General features: G+C 50.0%; 1 protein-coding gene across 1 annotated transcript in view; it reads left to right on the forward strand.

Annotated features, from left to right (window-relative positions):
- LOC5570650 (AP-3 complex subunit delta) overlaps positions 1-14,349 on the forward strand; it is a 41,982-nt gene extending 27,633 nt beyond the window's left edge. Inside the window, exon 9 of the mRNA XM_001659195.2 lies at positions 12,692-14,349. Coding sequence (XP_001659245.1) covers positions 12,692-13,271 — 580 coding nt within the window. The 3' untranslated portion in view covers positions 13,272-14,349. The remainder of the gene's footprint in view (positions 1-12,691) is intronic.

Raw genomic sequence — 14,349 nt, forward strand, 5'->3', positions numbered from 1 at the left:
CTGACTGTTGGTTTTGGAATTGTCGGTAGAGCTCGTTCAACTCGTGGTAGGCTCCTCGGAAATTGGTGGCGTTATCCGAGTGGAGCTGCTGAACCATGCCTCGTCGTCCAATGAAACGTTTCAGGGACGCCAGGAAAGCATCGGTGCTCAAGTCCGACACTGCTTCCAGGTGGACGGCCTTTATAGTCATGCACACGTAGACGGAGACGTATGCCTTGATCAACGCTGGACGGCGCGTTCCTTGCTTGATGATGAACGGGCCGGCGTAATCTACGCCGGTGACGGCGAACGGAGGTGATGGTACAACTCTGGCAGCAGGCAGGTTACCCATTAGCTGGCTGTTGTTGCTTGGGTTGACTCGGAAGCATCTCACAAATGTACGGGTGATCGAACGAATGGTAGAACGAGCATTCAGGAGCCAGTAAAGTTGGCGCAGGGCGTTCATCAGGCCGGTCTGCCCGACGTGAAGCAGTTCGATGTGCATCTGTTGCACCAACAGGCGTATAACCGGATCCTTATCCAGCAAGATGATGGGATGACGATTCTCGAAGGGTAGCAGCGAGCGATCTAAACGGCCGCCCACTCTCAATAGGCCATCAGAGTAAATCGGACGAAGGTTGGCGAGTCTCTTACAGGGTTCGTTGGCTTTCACTCGCTTAATCTCGTCCGCCAAATGAACGAGTTGGATTACGTGGGGGATGGCTTCAGTTGACCGACGAAGTTCACCAACGGTCAGATGCCGGCTTGATACGCGCTGATTGCGAGGGTTTCGGCAGTTGTTGACGAATCGCAGCACTTACCCCATGATACGTTGAATAGTTCGGAAGCTACTGAACCTGGAGAAAAATGGAAACGGTTCGATACTTACAGCCGGACTGGCTATCACTCCTTTGAGTTCGGGCAACTGATCGTCTGGAACGAACTGGGGCAAGTCGACGTCGTAGTCCACCTTTTGGAGAAAGTCAGGGCCATTCCACCAAAGCTGATTGTTCTTCAGTGCTTCGGGTAATTGGCCTCGGGAAACGATGCCAGCGGGGTTTTGCAGGGACCGGACGTACTCCCATCTGTAGTCTCCGGTATTCTCTTGGATTACAGCGATTCGATTTCGTACGAACAGCTGTAGTTGGTTGAGCGGCTTTCGTATCCAGGCCAGGGCAATCGTACTATCGCACCACAGCACAATTTCCCGGAACGTCATGTCCAGGGCTGGTAACACCTTTTGCACCAACCGGGTGAGCAGGAGAGCAGCGCACAACTCTTTCCGAGGAATGGAAAGGTCATGCAGTGGAGCCAATTTGGACTTACTGGTGAGGAGTCGTAGTTTCGCCGAACCGTCGGCAAACAAGCTTCGCAGGTAGACACAGGCCCCGTACGCCACGGCTGAGGCATCGGAGAACCCGTGCAGCTCAAACGCAATCGCTCCATTGAAGGTTACGCATCTCGGGATATCAATTTGGTGCAAATGTGACAAAGATGTTTGCAATTCTTGCCACCCATGCGCCGTTGCTTCGTCGACCGGGTCGTCCCAGCCGATCTTGAGCTGCCACAGTCGCTGTGCCAGAAGCTTCGCCAATACTATGACCGGCGACACCAAACCCAAAGGGTCGAAGAACTTAGCGATCTCCGAATACATCATTCTCTTCGTCACGCGTTGCTGGTCGGCTGCTGTCGTGGCCTTCGGATGGTTGGCGATGAACAAGGTATCAGCACTCGGGTCCCAGAGCAAACCGAGTACCTTGATGGCTTCGTTCACTCCTCGTTCTTCCAATGGCTTCTTCTGTTCGCGATCTTCTTCTGAGATGTGCTCGAGATATTCTTCGGAGTTCGAGCACCACTTGTGGATGGGGAATCCTCCTAGCTCCAGGAGTTGCTTCAGTTGTCGTTGGGCCTCGATGGCCTCTTCCACCGAGTCTGCGCCGGAGAGCACACCGTCCATATAAGTTTCTTCCTTCACGATTCGAGAGGCGATTGGGAAGGCATCGCCGTCTTCTTCCACCAGCTGCACCAAGCACCTAGTAGCTAGGAATGGTGCCGATGCGGTACCGTAGGTAACGGTAGACAACTCCAGGACTCGCAGCGGTTGCAACGGGTGGGGTCTCCAAATAATTCGCAGGAAACGATGATTTTGTTTCGCATGCAGTACCTGACGGTACGAGTTCTGTTTGATCTTTCGACCTTGACACTTGCTTTTGCCGGGGCGAGCGACGAGGGCAGGATCAAACATGTCGCGCGTCGGTCTCGTAAGTGAAAAAGTGCCGCGATCGGTTAGTTCTGTTTGATCTTTCGACCTTGACACTTGCTTTTCCCGGGGCAAGCGACGAGGGCAGGATCAAACATGTCGCGCGTCGGTCTCGTAAGTGAAAAAGTGGCGTGATCGGTGAGTTCGGTTGGAGTAACTGAAAAAGTGCCGCGATCGGTTAGTTCTGTTTGATCCTTCGACCTTGACGCTTGCTCCTGGGCAGTGCGTCAAGAAAGCCCGAACAGTTTTTTTTTATTCTTTTTGGGTCGCGCGCTTATTTTTTTTCCTGAGTGCTTTTTTATAGCCGAGCAAACGAGTGAAGCCGAAAATGGATTGTGGCTGCTCAGTCAAGGATAACGGATCAATTGGTGAGCTCGTTTCATGCTACTATTTCTAATCTATAAAATATATGATTTATCAACAAACTATGGATGGTTCGTCACTGTGAGTGTCGACACAAACTCTGATTCATGATTTATTTATGTTTAACATTTTTTTTTTTCAGAACACCTTTTATATACCTTTATTTTTGTAATTAAAAAAAACTTTGAATGGTTCGACACTACAAGTGTAGACTTGCGAAAGGTTCACTTTATTCAACAAACTTTGGATGGTTCGCCACTGTAAGTGTCGGCATAATAATAAGAGTGTTCTATGATGTCCCAACCAATCGAGTTTTTTGTTTCTTTTCAAATGAGTAAAATATAATAACACATGCTTTCGTCCTGACAGCTGTAGGAATGTTACATTTAGGTATTTGTTCAACAAACTTTGAATGGTTCGTCACCTCAAGTGTCGGCATTATTTTCCTCTACATAGAAATTGTTCATATCAAATGAAAATATTATATTTACGTATAAGTATGTATATATCTCACAAATCATTGTTTATCATGGTCTAATCGCTTATCAAAGTGAATCCTATGACCCAACGATCCTCCCCATTAACAAACATCCCTCCCAGTAGCCTTTGTGGAGATGCAGAGGCAAACACGGTCTCCAAAAAGCAAAGGTTACACACTAACATTCCTTCCCCCAATCCCACCTGACTGCAAGGACGTGGCCGGCGCCGTTATTGACCCTGTATAAATAGAGGCACTGAATTATGCACACTGAAGAAGATTATGGCCAATCCCAGCCGAACTTCTAGTTGATTCTTTGTGCATTTTCACTGACTTCGGTCAATCACGGAATAGCAACCATTGATATGTGTAGTCAGTCTAAGCTAAGCTAAGCTAAGCTAAGCGCATGCAGTACCTGACGGTACATTTTGGATACGTCTCCGGAGAACGCTATCTTGAACTTCCGGAAGCGCAGGACGATGAAATGCAGATCATTCTGTACTACAGGTCCTACCTGCAGCACTTCGTTCAGGGACAGCTCGGATGCTGAAGACTTGGCGCTGGCGTCGAACACGACACGACATTTCGTGCTCGAGCTGGAAGGTCGTAACACCGCGTGATGCGGCATGTAATACGCTAGCTGATTTGGAGAGTCGTCGGTTTCCCGGACTTCGTGGCAGTGTCCAAGAGCTTCGTACTCCCGGAGGAACTCCACGTACTGCGTCTGCAGTTCTGGATTGCGGACGAGTCTCTTCTCCAGCATCAGGAACCTCTTGAGTGCTAGAGCGCGGCAGTCGTCTAGCTGGTTGATGTTCTGCTTGAACGGTAGCTTCACGATGAATCGTCCCTCTTCATCTCGCTGATAGGTGGACAAGAAGTGGGCTTCGCAGGCCAACTCCTCGGATGAAAGCTTGGGAACGTCTGGCACTTCCTCGATTTGCCAAAACTGCTGCATCATTCGCTTGACATCTTCGACGGTAGCGTGGTTGGATTGCTGGACGGAAACGTTGGTGACTTGAGGCTCGACGATGACGCCGGAAACGATCCACCCAAAGTGAGTGTCTCGCAACATCGGAAGGTTGTCCGCTAGATTAAGCTGACTCGGCTTCAGAATGTCGAAGAATAGTTCCGCGCCGTATAGTAGATCCACCTTGTCGGGCGTGTGGAACTCAGGATCGGCCAGAACCACTCCGTCAGGAATGTCCCTGTGGCTGATATTGTTCTTGGACGATGGAACCGTGCCCGTCACTTTCGGTGTCACTAGGCACTCAAGGCTGGCTTGAAAGCTGGACACTCGGGAAAGAATTCTCAGGGTAACCTTGTCGCGGGCGAGGATGCGCAAGGCGTTGATACCAGTAATCGGGACGTTAGCTGGCTTCTTCGGTAAACCTAGTCGATTTGCTAATTCTTCGGTCACAAAATTTACCTGAGAGCCGCTGTCCAGCAGGGCACGACATGGGAATGGCTGATTTCGCTTGTCAAACACCTGCACCACTGCGGTAAGCAGCAGTACCGTCTTGGACGACTGGGCGAAGTTCGACGAACATGTAGTGGACACAGGCTGGCCCACAGGAAGATTCATGTGCCCCGACTTCGGTTGTTCCGGAGCAGCCGGAACCGGTGGTAGGTTTACCACGGACTCCACGGGAAGGGAAACGTTCGACTTCGTCACTTGGATGGGTGCCCCATCATCATGGAGCAGCGTGTGGTGCCGGCGTTGGCACTTGCGGCACGACTTATCGGATGGATACTCTCGGGAGCGATGCCCTTTACGCAGGCAGTTGAAGCAAACTCCTGCAGCTCGAACCTTCTCTTGCTTCTGGGAGGAACTCAGCTTGTCCAATGCGGTGCACTGGATGTTTCGATGATCGCCACCACAAATCTCGCACGCTTGCGAACTAGTAGTGGAAACTGCATGGCTCTTCTGGGGTTGCTTCGGAAGTTGCTGGAATTGTCTCGGCTTCACTGTGGGGTTCGTCGTTGGAAACGCTGCATCGCAGTTTTCCAGGATCTGATACCTGGACTTCAGGAAATCGATGGTCTGCGAGTACTTGGGAAGCTGTCCTTTCTTCTGAGTACTTTCCCAGGCCTTCCGGGTTGACTTGTCCAGCGCTGAGATGATCAGATACACGATGATGTGTCCCGATACTCCGGTCATTTCCTGCTCGATGTAGCGGAGGCTCTCGACATGACGGGTGGCTTCATTCAGGAGCGCTCGAAGCTCTTTGTGGGTCTCCGAGGTCATCTTCTTGAGGGACAACAGCTCACGGATGTGAGTTTCCACAATCACGCGTTCATTCTCGAAGCGGTCCGTCAGAATTTCCCAGGCATGATCGTAATCTCCTTCACTGATGACCTTCGTATCCAGGACACCTGCTGCCTCGCCGATAAGCGCCTTGTCGAGGTGATAGAGTTTAATGGCGTCACTATCCCCTGAGTTCTCCATCAAATCTTGGAAGATGGCCTTGAACTTAGGCCAGGCGGCATAGCTCCCATCGAACGTCGGAATAGGTGCCTTCAATGGTTGCTGTTGGATGACCACTTGAGGCGCTGTTGCACTGGTTGGAGGGACAGCAGCTGGCTTTGCTGCCAAAATCAGCGCTTCGACGACGTTGGACGCAGCATAGTGCATCTCCTCGTAATCCGCGTATTCATTTTCTTGCTCCTCCAACGTTTCATCCGGGTCCAATCCCACTATGTTGGTATGGAGTTGACTAAACTCGGCGTAGGTGGCGGAAAGTCCTTTGGAAAGCACATTCAGTTGTACCAATCCAATTTCTTGATTGCTGGCCAGCGTCCGGTTAATTCTTACCAGCTTCATCCTCACTTGGTTGCGCTGCCTTACGGCCTTCTCGAACTCCTTCTTGGTTTCTGGATCCATTTCTGCTTCCCACTCGGCGAATCCGTAAAACGATCCGGAAGTATCGGCAACGGATACCGAATCTTGACTCTCCACTTGTTGGTTGGTGTTTTCGTTTTCTTCAGCTTGCTTCAACCGCGTCACAGGCGGCATTTAGCACTGTTTTTCTTCACGCTCTTCTTATTCAGGATCATTTTCAGTTCTACACTTTCGGACGCGTTTCGAAATTTAACTCGTCGCGAAAACACTTTTACACAGCACACCAACTTGGGGCAGCAGGGACGACAGTCCAGGGGCTTAACGGACCCCCCCCCCTCCAGGACCTCTGCGAGTTGGGGAGTTGCCCAGGATGTGGTGAAGTTCGCAGTGGGCTCTGATGAACCTTCATAAAAACCACAAAAATCCGAATGCAACTCTGTCACAGCGACCGGTGCCGCTTAAAGTACCCTAGCCCAAACTAACAGGAGTGCCAACCGGCACATCAGGATTGATACCAGTGAGATCCTGATTATGGCATACTGGTCGCGATACAAACGGACAAGGCATGGAATTACGAGTAGGAGTGCTTCGAGCACATTGGGACCAACGCCAGTACGGCCCCAATTATGTATACTGGCAGCGCACGACAAAGGACAAGTAACGGTATATGTACTGGATAATATGCTTTGAGGCTGACAGCGGTGACATTCTACTCCCTTAGTAGGGTCGGGTGACACTGGCCCGAAACGGCGAGTGGGTTAATGGCGCAGGCTGCCCCCGTCCCGTAAAACCGTGGCAGGCCTTAGAGTACGTTCCAAATCCGTCGCCTGGTTGTTCCAACTGGGCGGGAGTAGGCTCAGATGCCATTACCTGACCTGCGCCGATCCGGCTCTGAACATAGTACCCCATAAAGGACTATGTCAACCCTAGCATGGCCTCCCTGCTTGCATAGATAACCATGGGATTATAAAGGCGACTATTCCAGCGGAGATGGATAGCGGCTCTTAGGGGGACCCATAAGAGATGATCAACCAAAACAAACAACTAGCGGAATGTGAAGGAGAGGCTTCTGGACCTATCAGTAACCGGCTAAGGTTCCCGCCAAGGAAGGAGGCGACCAACTTTATTGAAAACAGTGTGGGCAAAAGCCTAGATACTGTGACGACGGCAGGCACTGGCCGCTCCAGTGCAACATGTGTGGTGACCGATGGCCCGGGACTAATCGAGGCCATGGATCGCAATAGGGAGTACCTCCCTAAAATGCAGGTAGCTGCTGAGCAACTTGATGTCATCATCGAATATGTTAAAAGCAAAACAAATATCAGCAAAGACTTGAAAACAAGTCTACTGAAATTGCGACAATCAGTCCTAGCTGCAAAGCAGGACTACGAGAAAGCCAAGGAACAACTGGGCAAGGTAGAAGGCCAAAAAGACACTAGGTCGTGTCAGACCGAAGTGTTTTCCTTCACAGGCAACGCGAATATATCTGATGATATTATTCGATACGCGATGCGGAAGAGGGAAGCTTCCGGTGATGAATACGTGGCGAAAAGACGTATGGTTGCTAAGGGAAAAGTGACCTACGCGGCCGTCCTCCAAAGCGGAAAAGCTGGTACGAGCCAAGCCCCGCGATCAAGAGGACATGGCAACAAAGGAGAGGCCAACACCAATCCTAAGGCCAAGAAAGCCAAGAAAAAGGAGCCACGGGTTAACCGGAACCAGGCAGTGCATCCACAGGAACCACGGGCGCAAGGCAACAGCAACCCGTGGATACGAGTTGGAAATAAGAAAAAATAGAGGAAACAGAAAACGGAGCCCAAGGAGAGCGCTAAACCGAAAACAGCGAAACGTAGGAATTTAGGCGAAGCCCTTGTTATCAAAACGGAGGAAGCAAAATACGCCGAGGTTCTGAAGGCGATGCGAAGCACAGAGAAGCTATCGCCATTGGGCGCAGACGTGCGAAGCATAAGGCGAACTAGGATTGGTGAAATGATCCTAGTCTTAAAGAAGGACGCCAAGGAAAAGGGTGCAGTCTATAAGCAACTGGCACAAGAAGTACTTGGTGACGAGGTTGATGTAAGATCCCTTACTGCTGAAGCGACTCTCCAGTGTAAAAATCTGGATGAGGTCACCGATGCAGCGGAGGTCTCGGCTGCCCTCAAAGAGCAGTGTGACATCGACGTAGCCAGTAAGGCCATCCACCTTAGAAAGGGCCCGCAGGGCACCCAGGTGGCGGCGATCAGGCTGCCGGTCGCAGAGGCCAACAAAGCGAAGAACTTGGGCATACTCAAGGTAGGCTGGTCGGTTTGCCGGCTGAGCATACAACAGCCTCCTGAAGTTTGCTTCAAGTGTTTCGGGAAGGGCCATAAGTCGTGGAATTGCAATGGTCCCGACAGAAGTAAGATGTGCAGAAAATGCGGCGCTGAAGGCCATAGGGCAAGCGATTGTAAGCAAATCGCTAAGTGCCTAATATGTGTCGACAGAGCAGACAACGGACACTTAACGGGCGGACCCAAATGTCCGGGCACAAGCGGAGTATCAAAGCAGCCAAAACGGAAGTAACACAGTTAAATTTAAACCACTGTGATGCAGCCCAGCAGCTGCTTTGGCAGTCAGTCTCGGAAACCAAGACTGATGTGGTGTTATTATCGGACCCATACCGCATACCAGCCAACAACGGGAACTGGGTGGCGGATAGGTCTCAACAGCTAGCAGCTATAGGGACGACAGGACGATACCCAATCCAAGAAGTAGTCTCTAGCTCAAATGACGGTTTTGCGATAGCAAAAATCAACGGCGTGTTCTATTGCAGTTGTTACGCGCCCCCAAGGTGGTCGATTGAGGAATTTTCCCACATGGTTGACAGGATGATGGCCGAACTAGCTAATCGGCAGCCAGTAGTGATAGCTGGCGACTTTAATGCATGGGCAGTGGAGTGGGGTAGCCGCTGCACCAATCAAAGAGGCCAGCTATTGTTGGAATCCCTGGCCGCATTAAATGTAGAGCTGGCAAATGTGGGTACAGTGAGTACCTTCCGCAGAAATGGTGCAGAATCGATCATCGACGTGACGTTTTGTAGTCCTAACCTTTTAGGTACCATGAACTGGCGCGTTGATGACGGTTATACTCATAGCGATCATCAATCGATTCGCTATAGTATAATACCAGGCGGGCAGAAGGCAGCGCGATGTACCTCGACCCAAGCCCGAGGATGGAAAACAGCGCGCTTCGACGGCGAAGTATTCACTGAAGCCCTGAGGCGCGAACGAAACACTCTGGACCTAAACGGTGAAGAGCTAGTTGCTATGATATCACGAGCGTGTGATGCTTCCATGCCGAGAAAAGCCCCTCCTAGAGAGAACAGGCTGCCAGTGTATTGGTGGTGCGAATCAATTGCAAATCTTCGAGCAATCTGCCTTCGGGCTAGACGAAGAATGCAACGCGCACGCACAGAAGCACAAAGAGAGGAACGCGGTGCAGCATTCAGAGAGGCAAAGTTGGCTCTCAAAAAGGAAATCAAGAGTCGAAAACGGGCATGCTTTGAAAGTCTATGCGAGAGTGCCAATTCTAGTCCATGGGGTGACGCCTACAGAGTGGTAATGGCTAAGACCAAAGGAGCCATAGCGCCCCAAGAGAAATCGCCCGAGTTGCTGCGATCGATAATCGATGTACTCTTCCCGCACCATCCCATAAGCCCATGGCCCCCAGCGCCGTATGCGGCAGATGAAGGAGAAGAAGTGGCGAGAGTGACGAACGAAGAGCTGGCAGAAGTCGTGAAATCATTCGCGTCAAACAAGGCACCGGGACCCGATGGTATCCCGAATGTTGCCTTAAAAGCGGCAGTGAACACGGATCCGGACATGTTCAGAACCACGATGCAACGCTGCATTGATCAAGGAATCTTCCCGGATGTATGGAAGCGACAGAAATTGGTGCTACTACCAAAGGCGGGGAAACCACCAGGTGACCCGTCGGCGTATAGACCTATCTGTCTACTAGATACGACGGGCAAGTTATTGGAGAGGTTGATTCTCAACAGACTAGTACCGTATACGGAGAGTGCGGACGGCCTGTCCAACAACCAGTTTGGATTCAGAAAAGGTAAATCTACTCTGGACGCCATCCAGTCGGTCGTTCAAACAGCTGAGGTGGCTATCGAGCATAAAAGGAGCGGCATCCGTTACTGCGCGGTTGTCACTCTGGATGTGAAGAATGCGTTCAACAGCGCAAGCTGGGAAGCAATAGCACACGCGCTTCACCGCCTCAAGGTACCGGTGCAGTTGTGTAAGCTTCTAGAAAGCTATTTTGATGGTAGGATTCTACTGTATGACACAGAGGAGGGGCAGAAAAGCGTTCGAATTACCGCGGGAGTACCTCAAGGTTCAATCCTGGGCCCGCTGTTATGGAATGCGATGTACGATGACGTACTGAGGCTGCCCCTTCCGACGGGTGTTAAGATTGTTGGCTTCGCCGACGATATCACCCTAGTGGTCTATGGTGAATCGATGGAGGAAGTAGAGTTGACAGCAGCGCACTCTATTTCCCTGGTTGAGGAATGGATGAAGTCTAGGAAACTAGGACTGGCCCGTCACAAGACTGAGGTGGTGGTGGTCAACAACCGCAAGTCCGAGCAACGGGCGCTTATCTCGGTAGGTGATTGCACCATAGAGTCCAAGCGATCCCTTAGGCATCTTGGGGTAATGATCGATGACAAGCTGAGCTTCGCTAGCATGCCATGCCTGTAAAAGGGCCTGTAAAAGGGCATCTACGGCTATAGCGGCGCTTTCGAGGATGATGTCTAACAGCTCTGCTGTAATTGCCAGCAAACGCAAGCTGCTGGCAAGCGTGGCGCTATCCATACTAAGGTATGGAGGACCAATCTGGTCAAAAGCGCTTAGAACGAACAGAAACCTAAAGCGGTTGGAAAGCACGTACAGGATAATGTGCTTAAGAGTAGCAAGTGCATACCGGACGGTATCTAAAGAGGCCGTGTGCATCATAGCCGGGATGACGCCCATCGGGCTCATCATCAAGGAAGATGTTCAATGCTTCAACCAAAGGGGTACCAGAGGAGTCCGCGACACGTGTAAAGAGGAAACGCTCAGAAGCTGGCAGCAGGAATGGGATAACTCCACTAAGGGTAGATGGACCCATCGACTAATACCAAATGTGTCAGATTGGTATGGTAGAAGCCATGGAGAAGTGAACTTCCACCTGACGCAGTTTCTGTCAGGACATGGTTGCTATAGACAGTACCTGCATAGGTTCGGGCACTCAGAATCTCCTGCGTGCCCCAATTGTGCTGGTGTAGAGGAAACAGCGGAGCATGTCGTGTTCGATTGCCCCCGTTTCATTGTTGTGAGAGGTCGCATGCTCACTACATGCGGAGGGGACACGTCCCCCGACAATATTATAGAGAGAATGTGTGCGGATGCCGAGTGCTGGAATGCAGTAACTACGGCTGTCACTCACATTATGTTAGAATTGCAGCGTCTATGGCGCGCCGACCAAGAGTTGGCTGCAGAGGATTAGCCCTGCCGAGGCTGGTCCCTTGTAACATTGTTTAAGTCGGCTAGGAGAAGCAGTTTGCCTAGGCTACTTCTGCTACACGTGTTGTGCTATATGCACTGGTCCCTTCCCGAAGAAATACCGTAAGGTGGTTCCGGGGAGATGAGGGTCTGAGTCCAAGGGTCATGTCGATGCACTGTTCACCACTTGAGCAATTCTAAATGAATTGCTCATGCACAGTGCATAGGCTGGTTTTAGCGGGTCGTCGTTGGTGCGTCATCCCCGCATTCCCTGAGTTATCTTCTCAGGGGATCTGTTTGCAGATTTCCCCCTCGTAAAAAACAAAAAAAAAAAAAAACAGCACACCAACTTGTGCACACTTTTTCTCGAACGCGCGAAACTCGCGACACAATTTTTCGGTTCGAAGCGGGAGCAAACTTGTTTTGGTCTACTTTTCACTGCGTTCCACACTAGCGTAGCTCGTCTCGAATAAACACGTTCGGACATGCACAGCGTGGGCAAACTTTTTCACGCCGACGACGCGGGTGGTCGACGGCTCGATCCGGCTGGATCGTCACAACACTTTTTCTCCGCTTGCGCCACTCGGGCGGCGACACAATGCAGGAGGGATTTTCTGGGTGTTTTCTTCTCCGGATTTACCACTCGGCCGGCGGTCAAATCCGGCAGAATCTTCTCGGGAAATCACTGAACGGCACTAGTGATCCGGTTCGGAACGGACCAGATGTTCGAGCCCAGCAGGGTGGGTCGAAAGGCAGCGGACTGTAAAACACTATGGGGGGGAAATACAGCGGAACAAAACTCTTCGCGGCGAAAGAATCACTTCCGCGGGAGGATTGGCAAGGGCCAACTTTTATTCGGGTGCGAATGAATTGAACGCGGACGGCTACGCTAACAACTATTAACTTTATTCTCTACTTTACATTTGCGTTTAATAATTTCACTTCTGGTGCGCAAACGATGCGTGCTCGGCGTCGGGTGAAAATTGATTGATGCAGCCGTTGGGACTGCGGTTGGCTTGAGCAGAAAGTGGTGGGAAAATGTAACCGACATACGTTTCGGTGTCGACCACGCTGGCGAACGCGTGTCGCTCACTGATTGGCTGATGAGTGATGAGTGATGAGTTTGCTGGCAGTGGTTCTCGCTTCCGTTGGGAGACGGAACACAGATCGTCCTCTTTACCATTTAAAGAACGAACGAGCAATTAACTGAATTGTTCTTATTACCCAATATCTTCTTCCAACAGACCGGTTGATGGCGAACGTGAGTCACGTGGTTCCCGCAAAGCTGCCCCAACCAGCACCAACAATGGCAATCCCAATTTGCTCATATCCCGATCTTCGGAGGTGACCACCTCCAAATCGAAACGCAATCTCACTCCGTCAAGTGTGGAGCCGGAAGAGGGCAAATCAACGTCCTCGCACCGCCACCACCACAAAAAGGACAAAAAGAAGAACAAGGACAAGAATGGTCATCGGGAGCGGAGGCAGCACCCCAAGGACGAAGATCGGGAAGGTGAACACATCAAGCAGCGGGTATGTAAAACTTCCTCACATTCTTCCAGTGGGTCGCGAACCGTCGTCGAAAGCCGCCCGGTGAATCTCCTGGAACCGGATGCGGAAGGCGAACCGGAATCGAAAAAGAAATCCCACAAAAAGAAGCACCACTCGCATTCGAGCACCGCCGCAAACGGTGATCAGTCGCAAGAACAGGACGCGAAAAAGGCTCATAAAAAGTCCAAGAAATCGAAGAAAGAGTCAAAAGGTGGAATGAGTGGCTATGAGGAAGCCCTTGGTATTTCCACTCCAAGCAAAGAGGTCATTTAATAGATACTGAGTACGGTCTTGGTGCGCTACCGTGTCGTGTAACGTGTAAACGTTAACTTTCCTATTGCAAACGCCCTTTTTGTTCGTTCGTCTTTGCCCTTATCGCCTCCTAGTTATCTCTACGCATACACCCCCACATAGGTAGGAAACCCTCTCGAAAGTACTCAACCCTCGGTTTTAAGCCTAATAGAATATATGTGAACACGCAATAGTTTAAAAAAAATCGTGTGTAACGGACGAACAGCCGTTATTACCAGCAACGATACCTAGTGGCGGCTTGCATATATCGCTCTCAATCGCATGTAAGAAGTTGCATGCAATTGATTGTGATTTCGCGAGTAATAGTTTACGAGAGAGCCAACAGACTTCAAACCGTAATCTTACCCAGATGAAGCAACAGAACAATGTCGAATTTTATCACCCAACCAACTTAGACAGTGAAATTTAATAAAAAATCGATACGCGAACCCAGTCTAGAAATGTGTAACTAGCAAAGTAAAATAACAAAAGTTTTAGGAAAGTTTTTGAAGCGGAAATGATCGGTGCGCATTAGTGCTTTGTGCTGTTTTAGAAAGATAGAACAAAACTATTTGATTAATGAAAACAACGGTATAATATTGTGTATAATTGAAGCATCGTAGAACACATAAAAGTCGATCAGAGGAGAAAATCGAGCAAATTTTACGCCCTGCAATGCATATGCTAAACGCCTAACAGTTACTGTTAGGTGAACAGTCTAGCAATCTTTCATAACCGTAGCGGAAGTAGTAACTATCAAAGCCAGCATGAATCGGTCAAATATGGAGCAGGAGAGGGCAGAAACAGAGTATCATAGATTTAGAATTCTAGAGCAAAGACGACACACACACGAGTGTCGTCGGATAGGAAACAGAATCTACAATTGGACACGATTGTGAGAAGGAAAGATAAAGGAAATGGCATCCACTACAACACTATAGGTGATGATTGTTAATTAATCAGTAATTACATTGCATATGATCATTATATACTATTATTATTATTACGATTATTACTATTATGAAGCAGGAAAGCCGTAAATATATAATTTATCTAACAA

The sequence above is a fragment of the Aedes aegypti genome, chromosome 1, assembly GCF_002204515.2.
Source record: "Aedes aegypti strain LVP_AGWG chromosome 1, AaegL5.0 Primary Assembly, whole genome shotgun sequence".
Lineage (NCBI taxonomy): Eukaryota > Metazoa > Arthropoda > Insecta > Diptera > Culicidae > Aedes > Aedes aegypti.